The sequence below is a fragment of the Python bivittatus genome, unplaced genomic scaffold (assembly GCF_059951505.1).
Source record: "Python bivittatus isolate LINGU-HERP-01145 unplaced genomic scaffold, Pbiv_v1 ctg000670_np1212, whole genome shotgun sequence".
NCBI lineage: Eukaryota > Metazoa > Chordata > Lepidosauria > Squamata > Pythonidae > Python > Python bivittatus.
In genome coordinates, this window is record NW_028277094.1 from 8,640,306 (window position 1) to 8,658,705 (window position 18,400).

The 18,400-nt window shown below is 46.3% G+C and overlaps 1 protein-coding gene across 2 annotated transcripts in view; it reads left to right on the forward strand.

The window, feature by feature from the left end:
* Window positions 1-18,400, forward strand: part of CD99L2 (CD99 molecule like 2) — a 44,419-nt gene that overhangs the window by 18,114 nt on the left and 7,905 nt on the right. Inside the window, exons 2-10 of one of the 2 annotated variants that reach the window (XM_088151527.1) lie at window positions 1,140-1,205; window positions 2,958-2,996; window positions 3,873-3,965; window positions 4,652-4,732; window positions 6,756-6,851; window positions 7,793-7,828; window positions 10,440-10,505; window positions 15,470-15,496; window positions 16,436-16,555. In XM_088151527.1, coding sequence (XP_088007653.1) covers window positions 1,140-1,205; window positions 2,958-2,996; window positions 3,873-3,965; window positions 4,652-4,732; window positions 6,756-6,851; window positions 7,793-7,828; window positions 10,440-10,505; window positions 15,470-15,496; window positions 16,436-16,555 — 624 coding nt within the window. The remainder of the gene's footprint in view (window positions 1-1,139; window positions 1,206-2,957; window positions 2,997-3,872; window positions 3,966-4,651; window positions 4,733-6,755; window positions 6,852-7,792; window positions 7,829-10,439; window positions 10,506-15,469; window positions 15,497-16,435; window positions 16,556-18,400) is intronic. The other variant, XM_088151528.1, reaches the window with a different exon arrangement.

Sequence of the window (18,400 nt, forward strand, 5' to 3'; positions counted from 1 at the left end):
AGTTCCCTTCTGAGATGTTTGCCGCACCCCCATTCCTTCGGCAGGCTCAGCTGCCGCTTATCTGACCGTTGCCTAGTCTGCGGCTCTTCCTCCTGTCTCCCGAGGTCATTCCCACATCCCATTCTCACCACCGTTACTGCAAACTGCTCTAATCTTCCGGGGCAGAAATGGGAAGCAAAGAGGGAAAACCTTTTTTTATATATTAAGGGAATGAATTCTTGTCTGCCTCCAAGTTGTTTAAACGTGGCTTGTTTCGCCATCAAGCGGGCCTGGGTTTCTGATGATCGAGATGTGGGGCAAGATTGGAGGGTTGTCCCAGTTTGTTGCTCATGCCCTGAAACGCTGGTATTCCCCTTCTCTAGAGCCTCCTTCTCCACCATGGCTGGTTCTGTCTGTCCTGACTTAAATTTATTCACGAGATGCCAGAGCTCAGGTGGCACTCGCTATGTCCCTGTAGCAGGTAGATAGGAGAAATGCTGTTGGCACCTTCTGTCAAGGAGGTCCTCCTACTTGGCAAACCTGGCAGATATTACTGGCTCCGCATGCTTGCAGATGTAAAATCCAAAATTTTATGAAGATGAGAGGGGATTTTAAGTCAACGGTAATTTGAAACGGAGTAAAAAAGGATAATAAAAGTGAAGGGCTGCCTCTTCTTCAGCGCAGTCACCAATATTTTAGGGCATTTGTGTGGACTGGGCTGTGAAAGTGGGTTTGCAGGACTAAAATACTTTATATCGCAGGGCGAAAGACTCTACAGAGCTGCGTTTCGGGCAGTTTTGGGCCTTTTTCAGGGCAGCGACAGAATTAGCATCCTTCAGCTCAGAAAGCATTTTGCTAGATGATTTGGGTGTAAAAGTTGGGAGTGTGTCCACAGATGAGAGGCAGATGGAAAGATCAGGCCATAGGTGCTGCCTTGAGGCTGGCAGATTTTATTTCCCGTCTATTAAAGATGAGAAAAGGAGGACTGAGATGATCCTTTGTCCGGCAGTTGGAAAGCCACAGAGCCCTGCCAAAAACACTGGGTCAGCTTGGGGGACATGGGAGAGCCCATTCAGTTCCAAAAGTTTCCCCTTCTCCCCAGCCTGTAGGTTAGCAACATACCACCCTGCTAGTTTTGGTTTCTTCGTTCTGGTCCCCAGGATACGCCGACGACTCGGACTTGGATTTGGCCGACGCGCTGGATGACTTCGTTCCGACCAAGAGGCGTGAGTACGCTGCGGTTGCTCCCTCCGTGGATGCCACGGGCAGTGGGGTCGTGGCTGTGGATGAGCTCTCGGAAGGGCTCGTGGCCAGGCGGGCTTCCTGCGATTACAGCTGAAGAAACAATCAAGGAAAATGCCAAACGGAAAATAAAGTGTTTCGTTAAAAAATATTACAAAGGCAAACTATAAAGCAGAGAGTCGTCCATAAGGAATGGAATCTAACTGTGCGGCTTGATAATATGTTATCAGATTGGGCTTGCCCCAGGCTCCCTGCTTCTGAGGTCTATATAAAATCCTTTAATTTATTCTCAGGGGGTTTTTTTGCACAAAAGCAGAACCAACCTTCCTTCCTTCCTTCCTTCCTTCCTTCCTTCCTTCCTTCCTTCCTTCCTTCCTTCCTTCCTTCCTTCCTTCCTTCCTTCCTTCCTTCCTTCCTTCCTTCCTTCCTTCCCTATCCTCCCTCCCTCCCTCCCTTTTCTATTCTCCCCTCTCCCTCCCTCCCTCCCTCCCTCTTTCTTTCTTTCTTTCTTTCTTTCTTTCTTTCTTTCTTTCTTTCTTTCTTTCTTTCTTTCTTTCTTTCTTTCTTTCTTTCTTTCTTTCTTTCTTTCTTTCTTTCTTTCTTTCTTCTTTCCAAATGTCTTAAACCCTGTTCTGGAATTTCCACTGGGAGGCATTGAAGTAGAGATTTGCTTGGGGCTCACTCTCTTCAATTTGCCTGTCGGAATTAAGCCGGGCTCTTTTTAAACCATGGCTGGTTGGACAAGCCGTGGCTGAGTCCCGTCCCGGCTCTTCACGGTTCTTGGTGAGGCAAGGGCCAGGGAGGGCAGGACAGCAATGCAGAGTGGGAGGGGCTGTTTCACATCTGGGTGGGGCCTGGATATGCCTGGACTTCAGGGGGAGTAAAGTCTGGATCCCCCCTCTAAGCTGAGTCCCTTTTCAAAAGGATGCAAATAGAGTAATTTTTTAAAAGTTCAGTGAAGGGATTTTTTACAGAGTTAAAAACAATACAAATGTAAAGAAAAAAAGAAAAGTAAAGAAGTGTTACTTTTAATAAGTAAATAAGTAAGAAATAAAAGAAAAAGAAAAGAAAAAAGAGATATAAAGGAGCGGCTTCCGATCTCCTTTGCAGCAGTTATAAATGCATTTATATTTTATCCCCCCTCTCTCTAGTTACATCGTGGCTCCCTTCTTTCCATATTCTACCCTCTCGAATTGTCAGACCCATAAATCACAAGTCCATTGTTTTCCGTTTTCAGCAAAAAGTCCATAAAGGGTTTCCAGTCACTGACATGGATGCAGCTAGAGTAATTTTGTCTATTTATTCAGGAAATCACGTGGTCTGTAACTCTGCCTGGAGGGGCTCTGGGGGGGCACGTTTAGTCCCGCAAGTTCAGCTCCTGCGCTGAAGCATAAACCAAGATTTAGAAACCGCAGTGGTCTAACCCTCTTACTAAGCCAAAAGCCAGCTAAAACTGGGTTACCGCTTCGGATGACGTGGAAAGTCAGCGTTCTCCTTCCACAAACATTAGAAGCTTACGCCTTTAATGGAACCCCCTTTGTTTCCTGGCCTACGATGCCTCCCCTCACTTTAGTTTAAGGTTGCCCTGCTATAAACCCTTGAGACGCAGCCTCGCTGAACTCTGGGGGAGGGGGTCTTACTTCTGAGTAAACCCAGCTAAGACTGCAATGCCCGCACCGGCTGGTTTGCATCTACATGGAAGGGAAGCCCGTTGACGCGTCTTCTGTCTTTCACAGCTACTCACAAGCCACCCCGGAAGCCTTCAGGCGGGACAGGTGAGAGGTTTGCTTTCTTAATCCTTTAATGCAGCTGTGGGTGCTCTGCAACTCCAACTCCCATCACTCCCAGCCACCATGACCATCGGCTTTAAGCCAAGCTGGGGCAGTTGGCTGTTGTTATTCTTTCTTGCCAAACAGCCATCAAGGAAGTTGCAAATAGAGGCTGACAAGCCCGGTCTCATTTGGGAAACCCTCAGTTGTTATCTTGGGTTATTCCTCTAGGCCAGTGTTTCTCAAACTTGGCAACTTTAAGATGGGTGGACTTCAACTCCCAGAATTCCTGGGGATTCTGACATCCTCTGGCTAGGGAATTCTGGGAGTTGAAGTCCAGACATCTTAAAGGCGCCACGTTTGAGAAACACTGCTAGGCTTTCCTCAAAATTGATGGAGTGCATGCTTCTTTCTCTCCAGCTGCCCATACCATGCACCTAAAATACACAACTTTTTAGAGTGGCGCTCCATCAAATACAAGCTGATCATTACCCCTTTCCTAGCCAGGAATCACTTTGGCATGCTCTGGGCTCTCCAGTTGGAGCATGAGGATGGAAGATGCAACAGACCCTATTCTGATGGGCTCTTTCCTGGAAAACATGAAAAAAATTAACCTTTGTCTTTTAATGGAAAATTGGCCTTTGCAACACTGGCGGTGGCCTACCTGAGAGGGCTGTTGGGAGGATAAAATGGGACATAGCAGTGGCACCCACAGGACTGCCCTGCAGACTTTGCCCCTTTGGGGCATGTGAATGATGTTGTGGCGCACAAGGGAAAAAAAGGGGGGGGGGTTGCATCATGGAGCAGTGAAGGGGTCCGGTGTTCCCCTTCAGACCTGCAGCAGGCATCCCTTTTCACGGCATCCCTCGATTTCTTGAGCAGGTGAACTCGATCTGTCGGATTTCTTTGATTCCCCGCCGGAGAGAACCACCAAGCCTGCGAAGGCCACCACCGGTCCTTATCCAAGGAAACCAGGTGAGTGAGTCTCGGCTCCTGTTTCTGGCAGTCACACCCTTGGCCCTCCTCCCCTGAAGCCCTGGGGGACTCCAAAACCTGCTGTGAATGGGAAATACAACTTTGATGGCAAAGAATTTGTTCATTTGTTCATTTGTTCATTTGTTCATTCATTCATTCATTCATTCATTCATTCATTCATTCATTCATTCATTCCTACTTTCAGTTTACACTGAATACAAGCGGGTTATTTATTTGTGGAATAGATTTGGATGTTGCTGTTCATTGTCAAAACAACAAGGATGACAACAAACCAGCTTCCAAACAAGCCCAATAAAGTCAGAAGGAAAAAGAACCTATTAAGGAATCCCAGATGTTAGGGGAGGTGATGGTTGGGGAAAGGTTCATGGAAAAAGGTGCATTTTTAAAAGATCCCTAAAACCCAAGTAGGATTGGATTTGGTTGGAACTTGGATGGGACACCACCAGGTGATCCTAGGCAGGCGGCTAGAATGGGAGGTTAACCAATATCCTGGAAAAAAGGGGCATCAGCCTCTTTGTTTTCCCTAATGTGGGCTAGGCGTTGAGAAGGTTTAACCACAGCTCTCAAAAGCTGCAACCTGACATATTTGGAAGGCGACTGGGGTAATGTAATCGCTGGGCATCCTGGCTTCTTGGGCTGAAGGGCACGTGTTCTCCTATCTGCAGATGATGGCCGCTGGAATGTACCCCATACCACCACCACCAAGCAGCCCAAAACTACCAAGCCGCCCCCCAAAAAGACTCCAGGTAATTTTTAACCGCTATTAGACATCGAAGGCGAATGCAGGGGGGTTGCAGTGTTGCTAGCCTGTTGTGAGCGCACCCACAAAATGACTGCTGTGTGGAAGGTTTCGCCATTCCCTCAGGGGTGCCAGGACAGGGGTGGCTGGCATAAAATGCTCCAGCCCTTAAGGATGCTTATCACGGATGTTTTTTTCTGGACAGATCAGTTTGTCTTTTAGGACATTAGAACGCGTAAGCCGTGCCCTGCTGGGTCGGCCCCCTGGGCCACCTAGTCCAGCAGCCTGTTCTCCCAGTGGCCAACCAACTGCCCGAGGAAGCCCACGGGTCTCCCAGCAGGTGGCCTTCAGAGTCCCACTGCCACCAAGGCTGATAGCCCTTGATCCCCAGGACTTCCACGAATCGGTACAACCCTTTTTGGAAGCCAGCCTGGCTGGTAGCCAGCATCGTATCTCGGGGTAGCAAATTCCAAAGCTGAATTACGCATTGTGTAAAAACAATGTTTCCTTTAGTCTGTGGTGATTTCTTCCAGGATTCAACCACATATCACCTCTTGAGTGATCCTCACAAACCTGGAGGGGCATGGATCTAGTCAATGGGTGGCCATTCCAAGGATCCTGTCCACTTCCTCAGGAGCCACAGGCTCAAACTCAAATGAACATAAGCTGTGCCCTGCCAGATGGCGCTCACCCTCGGCCCATCTAGTCCAGCAGTCTGTTCTCACCCCAGTCTGTTCTCACTCAACCAGCTGCCCAAGGAAGTCCACCAGTCCCCCAACAGATGGCCTTCAGAGTCACACTTCAGCAAGGACGTTCAAGTTCAGCTTGGGAATAGCCCTTGATCCCCAGGACTTCCATGAATCAGTCCAACCCTTTTTGGAAGCCAGCCTAGCTGGTAGCAAGCACTGCATAGGTAGTGAGTTTCAACATTTGGTGATGCGTTGTGTAAAAAGCTCCACAGTGCAGCCCCTGCATTTATCCAAGAATGTTAGGTCCAGATTTTGTTTCTCTAGATTTGAGATCCTGTCCTAAGAATGCCTGTGTGGGCAGCTTTTGGCTGAATGTCAGGTGCACAGACAAAGGTTACTTTCTGGGTGAAAGGAAAAAGGGGGGTTTCCATTTACTCTTCCCTAGTTATTATACTTCTGTGCCCTCTAATAGCCAAAGCTCTTCCAGGAGCAGTTTACAAAGCAGAGCTTATGACAACCCCCCCTCCAAATCAAACAAAAGTCAGCGTAAAACCAGAATGAAAATAATTACAAAACGAAACCCAAGCGAAACTTACACCATTAGAAATCTGAAAAAGCAAAAAAAAAAAATGCTACCTTGGAAATGCAGAGGACTGAAGGTAGGGATGAAGAACAGGAGCTTGATTTAGTATTGAAAGAGGGTGGTGCAGGGCCCAGGCAAGTTGTTCAGGGGCGTCCCCACTTAAAATGTTTTCTCCTTAGTTTTTCTCTCTGCCTTCTCTTGTTTGGCAGGGCTAAGTAGGAGATCTCTGAAGATAATCCTGGGGTCTATGGATGGATGGATGGATGGATGGATGGATGGATGGATGGATGGATGGAGAAGACAATCCATTAGATGATTAGGTTGAGATGATTTGGGGTTCCCAGGCTTAATTTGGGGATTCAAACTTCTCTCTTCAATGTATGTGTTTTCCTGACATTCAGTCTGCTTTATATAAAAGCCTTCACCAGCCCTAACCCTAACCCTCAACATGTAGATGTGTTGGCTTGGCTGAGAACTTGGTGGGGGATTGGAATCCAAGACATCTGGAGACTAGCAGGTTGGGAATGGTTGGTCTTGTGCCGAGATGGTGACAGTCACATGCATCAAATGTAGAACTCAGCATGACCCAGCGAGCAAAATGATGCCTAATAAATATTGTAGAAAAGTATAGGGAAACCCAGGTAAATGTCTTCAAGCCTGCTCTTACTTCTCCTAAGAGGTTAGGACTTCCCCGGTGGGAAAAATTGGTGATGCTAGAAACCTTAGAGCTCTGAGTAACCGATGTGCTAATTTTATAGCGAAAGATCCAATGGATTTCGACTTGTCCGATGCTTTAGATGACCGAAATGACAGACACGCTGGCGGCGGGCCGCCTAAAGGAAACCCTGGTGGAGGTACGTTGATAATATTTCTGTTTTTCTTTGGTCAGGATGGACTTCTACCCTCCCCTTCTCTCTCCCCACATCCAGCGCCTTTGGGGAGAATGGCTGCCAGTGGGAGCCAAAAGCCTTTAAGATCAGCTTACCTGCTGGACCGAGACTCTGCTGTTTCCATGTTGCCCTCGGATGAAGCAGGATGGTAGCAACTCTTGTAGGCATTTCTGAGAAGACACCAAGGGCAGTTGTAGGAATGTCTGCAGGGAAGAGAGGAGAGTCAAAATAGTCAAGGTGGTGACTACAACCACCTCTTTTACACGCAGAGCTTCGACTGCATTGTTGGGGCTACCATCTTGACCACCCTCCCTGCAAACACTCTGGGGCAGTTGGTTCCCATCAAGCTGATGGAGGAGGTGGCTGGATGTCCAGGTGGTGATGGTGGTGGTGGATGCTGTGGATGGAATCAGTTTGAAGATAGAAGGTGGACGCCATGGCTCTGGAGGGTCCGCGTTTTGTGGTAGAAGGAATGCACTCACTGCCCAGACCTGAGTTTCTCAACCGTGGCAACTTTAAGACATGTGGACCTCAACTCCCAGAATCCCCCAGCTGGCTGAGGGATTCTGGGAGTTGAGGTCCACATGTCTTAAAGTTGCCAAGGTTGAGAAACACCACCCCAAACATTGAAAACAGAAGGAATAGTAGTATTCATGCGTCTGCCCCTACCCCTTTGGGTGTGGTGTTTCCTAACTAGATAACTTTTTGCTTGAAAAGAGATCAGCTTCTCGCCCCAGAAATTCTAGAAGAGAAATAGTTTGGCAGGTGGTGTAGAATTCAAGGAAGCAACTTGAATTCTTGCTTCCCTTTTCGCTTGCTCGCTTTTGTTTCCGTCCTGTTGCCAAGCCTAACTCAACCACTGCTATTTTCTGTGATCGGTTAATGAATAAAGAATCCCGTTCCAGGTTCGAAAGGTGGACGTAGAAGAGGTGGAAACCCTGGTAAGGGGTCTCACGTTGGCTCCCAACTGCTGCCTCCTCTGTCCCACATTACTACCTTTGTTTTGTTCACCCTTCCAGTAGTTAAAAATCACCCTCTGACCAATCCCCCGTCTAACCAACTCACTGGGAGCGAGAAGGAAGAGAGGCTGGATGTCTGTACTAATTTTTCCTTGTGAATCAGCCTTTTTCTCATTCCCTTTCTTTGACTTCCCCCATTTCTGTGACTTGCTTCTAGAAAGGTAGAGGTGCAGGGTCTGTGGAAGATCAGCAATGTCACACTTGTCAGATTTCCCCATGGAGAAATTTTCTTCTCCAAAGGAAATCATCTCAAACCACCCTTACCGGTCTCAGTGAAATCTTACGAGGCTTCAGCACTTGGATTTCTTTTTTGCATGCTCCAGATCCCGCAGGGGCCCTCAGGGTTCCAAGGAGGCTGCTGATCCCTGAGCATCAGGGATCCGTTCTTGTGGGCCTCCGGCTTTCTCAGTCATGGGAGCCATTGCTCCAATTGTTCCCCTGGAGATGGGCTGAGAAGGTTGCTACTAGGAGCTCCAAACCAGATGAGATTGTGCTGTTGAAAAAATTTGAGTTTGTCCCCTTCCTGAAATGGAGCTCAGAAGGCAAAATATTACATGTGTGAATCGTTTGGCAAGCATTTCCCAGGTTTTTAATCAGGAGGATTAGAGGGCAGGGGTAAGGTGGTCAATCAAAACATAGTAGCAGGTCTGCTGGTTCTTAGGTGTCATTATTCAGGTGACACTTTTTCAATATTTTTGAGTTGGGGGATCTGGAAAAAGGCTTTTCAGCTTGTAGTTTCAAAATCCTGTTAACCTTCCAAGTTCTGCCTGTTCCATTTCTTTTAGCTGTAGGTAGTTTGCAGGGGGCCAAATGTCAGAAAGAACAGAGCTTCATCAGAACATCAGCCCAGAGGACAGTCATGATGATTATATGTCGCCTTCAGCATGGGAGGCATGATGACTCCTAGCTGTACCTGCTGGGGAACACGAGTTTCCCAGAGAATCTGGTTGGAATAAAAAATGCTGAACTAGATGACCCTTGGGTCTGATCCAACAGAACTTTTTTATGTTCTACATTAGTGAGTAGAAGAAAATAAATTACTTCTGCTAAAATCCCCCTGTCTACATTATAATTAAAGATGTAGGAGCCCTGTTTTCTTTTGAGCTTGGCCACCCTACCTTCTTGCTTGCTTGCTTCCTTTTCTCAGTTGTATTACACAAGAGTGTTTGGTGGCACCCATAAGAAGTTCTCAGCAAGCTTTCTTTGGGAACATTCACCCCCTCCCCCCAAAATAAAAATAACACAAACTGCACTGTTATTTCTTGCATGAGATTGTTCAAGCAGTTGTTTTTCCAACTGGCTATTACCAAAACATGTTGTGAATTCTCTGTCCACGCTAACCTACTAGAAAGTCTCTCATAGAGGCTATCAATTCCTGTTTGCCAGCAGGTCTGATGGTCAAGGAAGATGGGATCTCTCTCTTCAGTCTGCTGGTGGGAACTTTGGTTTTTGAATCCTCCTTAATAGGAAAGAAAAATCACTTTGCAGATAGAAAAGCAATACAGCAGGAAATAAAGTGATTCAGAAACCATCTGCCTGCCATGTTACATATATTTTGTTTATATGTAAGAATTCTGGGAATGGGTATCCCTTCTTATAATCTGAAGTGATAAATTACCTCTGCCCCCAAGCAAAGCAAAGACCTCTGCGTCTGGATGCAGGCCTTAAGGTAACTTTTGGTGACACTTAATTTAATATGAGGATTTTGCAGGCATTCATTAAAAAACAAACTGCACTTGGTCCATAAACTACATACTTGTATTCCCAGACAGAGGAATGCTTCCAGGCAACTCCAGAGATTTCCATTTCTGGAAATGTTTGCAAGTGCAATCTGTCAACTCGTTCTTGGGCTTACCTTAATTTGGGGCAGGGAATCCAAAAGTAGAGTTCAGAATCTCTGTGGATGTCCATGGGCTTCCCTTGGTCTTGATTTGGAATGGCTGGTGTTCCTGTATCCTTCCAATGGCAGAATCTCTGTGGAACACCTGTAGAACGTGTTCCATTCAGATGTGTCCAGGTAATATGGAACGAACAAATAATTTGTTATGGATCAAGACCAGATCTTCCAGGTAATGTGGATTGTGGTTCTCCAGACCAGATAAAACCAAAGTGTGCAAATTAAGATGCCTTTTGATGCCTCCATGTGGTGCTGTCATTCCTGTGCTAGTGCCCCCCCCCAAAAAATAATAAGGGGAAACATCTTCAGTTATATGAGGTACATTCACTTTTTAAAAAATATCTGTTCTTTCGGACAGTCTTATGTAAGACTGCCTTTTTAGATAATAACTAACATCACATAAATTATTGTTCACTGTTCATAACTTTTGCTTCTAGCCAGTAACTCCTTTACTAATCCATACACATAGCCACCATCAATCGAACTAAGAGGCATTTTTCTTCTTCTTGGATACTGTTCTTAAAACCAGGATGCTTTTACTCATGGCTAAAAAAGAAGGGTAAATCTGGCTAAAGAGCAGTAAAAAAATAACAAATGTGGAACTTTAAATAAGTGGACTTTACTTGGACTTCTCAGGAATTTCTGATGCTGACTTGATTGGTATCGTGGACGAAGGAGGCTATCAGCCAGATAAGAAAAAAGGTAGGTTTCTCTCTGCTTGGCTAGCTGCAGTGAAAGGTGAGGAATGCTGGGAGTTGGCGTTAGCAATGTCTTGAAAGCTGTAGGTTTAGCTATTAAGCTTTCAGCAAACAGAATGGGCTCATCCGTATGATCGTTCAGGACCATTGCAAGCGACGGCTGTGCTCCAAGTGAAAGTGTTTGGCCAACTGGTTGAATTCCCCAATGGTTGCAGAGGGAGCTTGCTCTGTTTTTTGGAAAAATGCTATATGATTTCCTTTGATCTCAGTGGAACAGGTTTTAAAGCCTTGAGGGTGGGAAAAAAAACTTCCAGTGAGGTGCCAAATGGAGATCAGAGGCTTCCTCATTTCCCAGTTAGAGAAGGAAGCAAGAGGAAGAAAAGCAGGAATGGGGGCAGAAGGCATGGGCTGGAGAGAGAACCCCTTGGGGTCTCCATGCTGGCTTCTGATCTCTCCTGATGTACTTCAGATGCAGGTCTTGCTGGGAGTGTACCTGGCAAGGCAGATAGTTGTTGCCGCCCTTGTTGACGTAACACTTTGGAAGAGCTGCGAATTGTGAAGTAGGATGAGACACATCATGTGTATGGACGGGGTAGGGATCTGGGGGTGTGTGTGTCCTCTTTGTTTTTTAACTGATCTGTGTATTTTAGGGCTTATGCATGAGTTTCCATGTTTCTCATCTCAGAATGTCAGGAACCTGCACTGTCAGTTTTCAACCATCATGGTCAGAGGGGCGCTGAAAGCTTCAGAAAGAGGATATTAGGGCCTCCCTCTGAGCTAAGTGCTGTTCCTCTTCTTGCCTATAAAGTGTAAAAATAGCTTGAATCATAAAAGAGACCTCAAAGACCATTGAATTTACCCATTTTCTGAAGCAGGAAAGACCCAGCTGTAGACATCCCGATAGGTGGTCGTCCAAGGCTGATTTATGTGCTTTTGTTGTCTTGAACTACTTATGAGAAAGCAAGGAGATAAGTTTAGCCAGCAACTTCACTTCCATAAGTTTATGTAACTGTGTGAGTTGTACCATCAGTTGACTGAAACCATGGCTTTCTGACTGTAGGTTCAGCTGCCAGGAGGTTATGGAAGGTGTAAGAACATTCAAACTCAGGGTTAGGCTATGCTGAGGCTCAGAAGCTGGAAGTAATTGCTTGTTGGGAATGGGAAGAAGTTCACAGGGGGTGTGAACATCCATGAACATTGTATGCAAATGGGGGCAACTTGGACAAAAGGAAGGTGACCACGTGTGTTTATTTATGTGTGTCATCTCTCTCACATACCCCACAAGTTTCTTTTTGATAATGTATGGCACCCCCGTATAGCCCACGGAGAAGTTTGCTTAGATAGGGATAGTCTTCCTGCAAAGGTCTCAGCCTCGGATATCTTAAAGTCTCCCAACTCTTTGAGTTCTTTAATAGTTGCAATTTTTCCAGTGCCACTGAATGGAGGAGTGAGTTACATGGCAGCAGTGATCAATTCCTAGCAGTGGTCCTGTAGGATTATAACCCCTCCTCCTGTTCTTAAAATGGGCGAGTGAGTCAGTTTCCACCAAGATTTGTGGGGGCTGGAGAGACCTTGTGTTTATTGCATTTAGTTTTCCAACTTGGCTCCAGTGGATGTCATAACAAAGAAACAGTGATGCTGTTAGAACAAATAGGCCTGTCCATCTCACTTGTATCCCCTTTGTCTTCCTGCCCGGATCTGGAATTCAGAGCTGTGAATGAAACAATCGATGCAAAGCAAGGAAGGGGCAATTCCTCTGTCCTCTACCAGGGCATAAGACCCAAAACCTGGTATCATCTTGGCCCTCTTTACAACTAGTGGCCCCCTGAGCTTTGGCTGCTCCCATTTCCCAAACTCTGCAGTGCAGTCCCTCACCACTTTAGGGAAGGAGAAATATGAAAAATGTGATACAACCCCTGCAACTTGCTTAATATAGTTAAAAAAGAAAGGCAATACAGGTAGTCCTTGCTTAGCGGCTGTTCGTTTAACAATGGTTCAAAGTTATGACAGCCTTGAAAAAGCGCTTTATGACCTGTACTCATACTTACAACCATCACAAACTGTGGCAGCCTCCCGTGGTCACATGATCATGACTTACGACCTTTTTTACGATGGTTGTTAAGTGAATCACATTGTTAAGTGAATTCTGGAAAAAAAGTCCTTTGGGGAAGCTGGATTTATTTAACAACCATGTGATTCACTTAATGACCATCGTAAAAACAGTTGTAAAATTGGGTCCAGTCACGTGGTGACTTGCTTAAGAACCACCCTGCTTAACAACAAATCTTCTAGTCCCTATTGTGGTCATTAAGTGAGGACCACCTGTACCCCAAACGCTTCTAGAACCGGAGGAAAGTGCACAAAATTCGGCTTCTTAACTAAGTATGCATCCTGGTCCTGTCCTGCTCATTTGCCCCTCCCAAATGTCAGCTGTGGCCCTTGGCCAAGCAAAAGCTGTCAATCTCTTCTGTAAAGGTTTTCCAGACCCAGAGGAACCGAGGCTCTGACCTAGTAAGACGGTGCATGCAAAGGCTTGGACGACGATGCTGTGTTATCCACACGCCCCCAGCCATAAATTTGTGAGAGCGGATTGCTTGCTGCTTTGAAAAGGAAACCTCCTAAGGGTGACGCCTGCTGTCTCTTCATTTGGAGGAGTAGGGTGGAGATTTACTCAGGCCCTGGGGTGCCATTTTGCAAAGGGCCCCTGCTGTGGTGGGCAGAGGAGGAATGGCGCTGCAGCGCATCCTCCCCGGCAGTGAAGGGATCCCTAAATGCAGGGCTGCAGCAGAATCACTGGTGCTCTGGAGAAGCTGTTTGGAAGGGGGCATGGCGGGAGGAGAATATCACGCAGAGAGGCATTGGGTGCCCTCCCTATTTAGGTGGCTAGCGTGGACTCGCAGGAGTCTCTTAATTTGCCATTCAGTGCCATTGAATCTGCTGTGATCTGAAACGTATGAAACTAAGGCGCACAGGTGTAAATAAGGCACTGGCGTTTCTCGAGGCTTTAGATGCACCAGATCAGACGTATTCCTTTGCCCGCTCTTATCGCACCACAAAGGAGTCGTTCTTTCGAGCCACCCGAGTGTTTTTCTTCTCCAATTAGAGAATGGAGGAGGGGAGGAAATTACTGCTTATGCTGCAGCGTGCAGAAATGTGCAGACAAAGCTTCCATTTCTCTGCAAACCGCACCCACTTTCTTGACTGCGCACAGTGCTAAATTTATAATCAATCTCATTTATTGCTACTGACGCAGCAGCTGTTTAATTAATACGAGGGCTAGCCGAGTGTGTGCACGCTCACACAGGGCTGCGATTTGCAGAGCATCGGTTCGGCACCCAACTTCCTTCGTCAACATATTAGAAGATAATTAAAATGGCCCCAGGATTGATTAATTGATTATTTATCTATTTGTTTAGCTTTGCACCCCCTGGGCGGCTTGAAATTGGCTTTTGCGGAACAGGGGGAGGAAGAGAAATTGGGGAGGGGAAGGAACACAGTCTCCACCCTCCCAATTGTCCTTGCTTTCAACTCCAAGGTGTAAATCAGTTGTATTTCAAGGCGATGATTTGGACAGAGGCAAATGCAGGGCATGCAGGTCATCACCACGGAAAATCTGCAGGATTTTTATAGGAAAGACCTCCCAATTCCACCTGAAAGGAACTGCAGGTTTGGTCCATAGACTTTTCCCCTTATTCCTCATCATGTGCATTTTTACAGTGTAGAGGCCCTTCCAAAAATGACTCTGGGGAAAGGGGAGAACCCACTGGGTTGGAAAATAGCCCCAAGATAATTTGGTGGCTCTTTGGTCCATAGAGTTGCTTCGAAGTTGGGGAGGGGGCTGTCTGGACATAGGTAGCTCCCCTTTGGGGAGGGGGCTGTTTGAGCTATAAGGCTCAGGAAGCAGCAACTTAAATAGATGAACCGAAAAACCCGCATGACCATCATTTGTGGGAGTTGAACAGTGTTTACATTCTGCATCCAGGTGGTTGGAACAGAGATGGCAAAAACCAAGTTCTGTGCACGTTATTGTGCCCTAAGAAATGGGCACGTTCCTATCCGCATTTTGGCTCATGATGGGAAAGGAGAACAGCCCTGAATCTTCACTCTCCAAAGCGTGACATCCCATTTAGTTTTGCTCGGAGTTTGGGACACTTCAGTAAACACACCCTTTGCCTTTACCTATATCTCCTTGGCACCAGGAGCACCAGAATTTTGGAGGGTGTGTTTTTAAAGAAAGCTGGGAGCATCCTGCACTTTCGGGGGAAGAGGAGAAGATCCCTGGAACCATAAACCTGAGAATAAATAGCAAGTTTGTAAGATTAGATGAGGAGGGTGTCTTTTGCTTGCTTTCTTTGCTACTAGGGTGTCAGCCTTCCCAGGTAGACCAGACAGGAAACACGACCAGATAAGCGAAGTCTACTTTATTGTAAAGCTACATTAACAGAATCTTGCAAGTCTGAAAGAACAATTCTCCCTCCTTTACAGCCTGAGAATTTAGGGAGGGTCCCTTCTGAGCCTCTTGTCCTGGCCACTATGCAGCTGTGGGCTATGCTGTCTCTTATCTGACTGTTCCCTTGGCAGCGTCTCTTCCCCCTGTCTCCCAAGGTCTTTCCCACATACTATTACATCAGGTGATCATGTTGGTCTCCCAAGCAGCTGATTTCTGAAGAATAAGGCTGTGTCTACTAAATCCTCTAGCAAACACCAGTCCCGTTTACTATCTCTCTACTCTCCTGTGCTTTGGCTCATTGAGAAAACTTGCCTGTTGCTTTTCCAGAGTGAGTGTGACAGGAACCTTACAGCTGTGGCTCCTATCTATAAAACGGGGTTAATAATCCCAGATTATTATAATACTGTAAACTGGAGAAGATCCATAACTTGTTTCAGGCTTTTAGGGCAGCGCTGAATAAATGTTGCACATTCTCTGTTAGTTCTTGGTTACTGATTGCTTGTTATTCTTCTGTATAGGAGATGGTGACACTGATTACAATAATGGTAAGTGAGCATGGTTGTGGGAATCTCAGCTTCTTTTCAAACAGTGGATGGGCAAAGCTTGAAAGGGGGTGAAGATTTCCCTTGTCCCCTTGGCTTTTTAAAATGTCACTTTAAAACCCTCTTCTCTGTCTGTCCTGGGCACCAAGCTGTAGAGGAGTGCTAGATGGTTCTTAACAGAGTCTGACCTGATCTCTTATGTGTGGTGTGGAGATTAGGCTGAGGGTCACGTTGAAGCCCAGGGACCACTGTTTGCTCACCCTTGTTTTTTAAACTAAAGAGAGCTGTCAGTTCACTTCTCAGCTTCTTCCTGGAACTCTTCCAGCGCTTCTTGCACCACTGCTCAGAATTGCATGACCCAAATTGGCCTGGTCCACTTTTTGATGGGCTCCAGAAGAACCAACCATACTCAAAGGGGCATTTGCTGGTTTTCTTATAAACGGGGGGGGGGGGGGGGGACAGCTGCAGCAATACAATCGGCCTTTCAAATGAAACTGTAAACTATGATTTGCCCTAGCTGAACCAAAAGAACAAGCCTTCAAGGGCCAGGTTTGTCCTTGTCAAGCCAAATCTGGGTTTGATGATAGGCATGAAGGAGACCTCTGAGATGCTTGTATAAAGCAACAGCTTGTATCACTTTACCCGGTGTGTCTAGAAGCATCAGAATGACCTCTCCCATTATTCCTAGCCATTGGTCTACAGGCTACAAATCTGGAGAGTTCCTGTAGATATATCCGTGTGGTGTCAGGCTGGGGAAGGCTGTAGAAGTGGGTCCATTCACCTGATAGAGCAATACAGGATCCAGAGGAATAGTATGGTAGAGCAATAGTGTGTCATTTGGCAGGAATGGAGAAGAGAAATTAGTGGGGACCTTTGAATAAACTTCTAGAATGCAGTTCATCGTCATCAGTAATGTTCTCCTCTTGTCCTCCACTTCTGCAGGTGCCCTGGTGGAGACTGGGACAATTGCTGGTATTGTTAGTGGCCTTGCCATGGCCTTGATTGGTGCTGTCAGCAGCTATATCTCCTACCAGCAGAAGAAATTCTGCTTTAGCATACAACGTAAGTGTCTCTAATTTCCCCTGCCTCTGACCACCAAATGCAGGAGATCTGACTGCTAGTGGGGAGAAGGTCCCTCAAAGTCCAGTCACCTTACCCATGTGGGCCCACAGTCTTTTCCCAAACTAAGCCTACAACCAAGGAATGAAACAAGTGATGGGATCTTCTTCACTTGGGTCCTCTCCAGATGATCACTGACCCTTGTTAAATTCTGGGCCCTGAATATTATGGAAAGAGGTTTCTCTTAAGCTGCAGAAGACCAGATGGGATGTTTAGAGGAGAGTCTAGATATCCATCTATCAGCTGTCAACACTTTAGAGGAAGCTGCTGAAGTGGAAAGGGAGGAGAGGATGGTGGTGAACCTGGGAGGCCTAGTGCAAAAGGAGGTTGGTTTCATGCCTGGTTGGGAGAGAGTCCAAGAGGAAGTCCAAGTGCTTGCTTTTATGAGTAAGCAAATCCGTTCATTCTAGGAGTGTCTGCTTCTTGTGGGGAGGCTGGAAAGAAGCCCCACAGCTACAGTTTCCTGTAGTGGTGGTGAAACTCTGTAGCACCTAAAGACATGTTGAGGCTTCTTTATATAGAAGTACTTGTTAATGCATCAACTGCAGAACTCTTCAGGAAAGGTGACAAGGACAGGCTTCCAACCAATTAGCCTCTCAATTCAGTTCCATAGCGTGCAGGAATCATCTACAGTATGCAGAAATGAGTGCTCTGCTTTCTTGGCTGAAGTGAGTTCTCCTCCTGGCTGGCACTGAAGAAAGCAACTTGAACTGAGTTTACAAACCATTGAATTCCCTAAGGGCCCAGAATAGGTCCTCCTCCCATTGCCTTCCAGGTTTGTAAAGCTAGAAGGGGCCTGATGAGAACCTGGATGGGAATGTGACTTGGCTGGCATGGTTCATGCCATTCAGTGGCTCGATGCGTAGTCCAGCCAAAGTTGGGGAAGGTTTGCTCTCCTGAGATGACATTTTCCCGCTGGGGAGGAACACTGCAGTTTACCAGGGCGTAAAAGTGAGGACCAGCACTTTGGGGAGGATCCATCCTTTCGTAGATATCTTCTTTTGGTGAGAGCAGGAAGAGGAAGAGTGCCCCTTTTCTTGCACTGCTGTTGTCAGCAACGTATCAAACAGGACTGAACATGAGTCAATTGAATAAGCAGAATACGCCCAGAGGAGTGTGATGGGTTCATTTATCTAACCCCTGCTGTGTTGCTCCAGTGCTCTGTCAGTTGTCAGTAGCCATGTTGGGGAGAGAACAAACGTTATTAGTCCTTGCAAAACTGAAAGGTTTTTTATCGATCGAAAGATGCAGAACTGAAAGGAAAAAAAAATATAAACCAATAATAAAAACAACTGAACAGGAAATTAAGCATGGGGGTGTACATTGTACATGTGCCTGGGTATATGTGTGTGCGTGTGCAAATACATGATCTTCAGAAGAAACATCCTTGGGTCTAGAAAAGCGTTTGATAAAGGCAGCACGCAATGCCCTGAAAAGACGACAGGAAATTAAAGTTAATTATAACGGAGGATTAATTTCAGCCATCAGACGTGGCATGCTGGGATAATGTCAGACTTCGGATGCATTGCAATGCACAGCAGCTCCTGAAGGGACTTTTTATGGAAATGGCATAAAACAGCATCTCAGCTAGACTTAGACATGGCTTTTCTGCTGCCCCTCTTTGGCCTGGTTTAATACTAGAAGCAAGTGGTGGAGGAGGTTTACTCATTACCCTGCCTCCAGATTTTGGCGCTCGGTTTCTCCCAAGGGCAGGCCAACACTGATCTACCTTGTTGGATCTGTTTGATATGGAAAAGCAGGAGTGAAAATATTTTAAAGGAAGGCAGA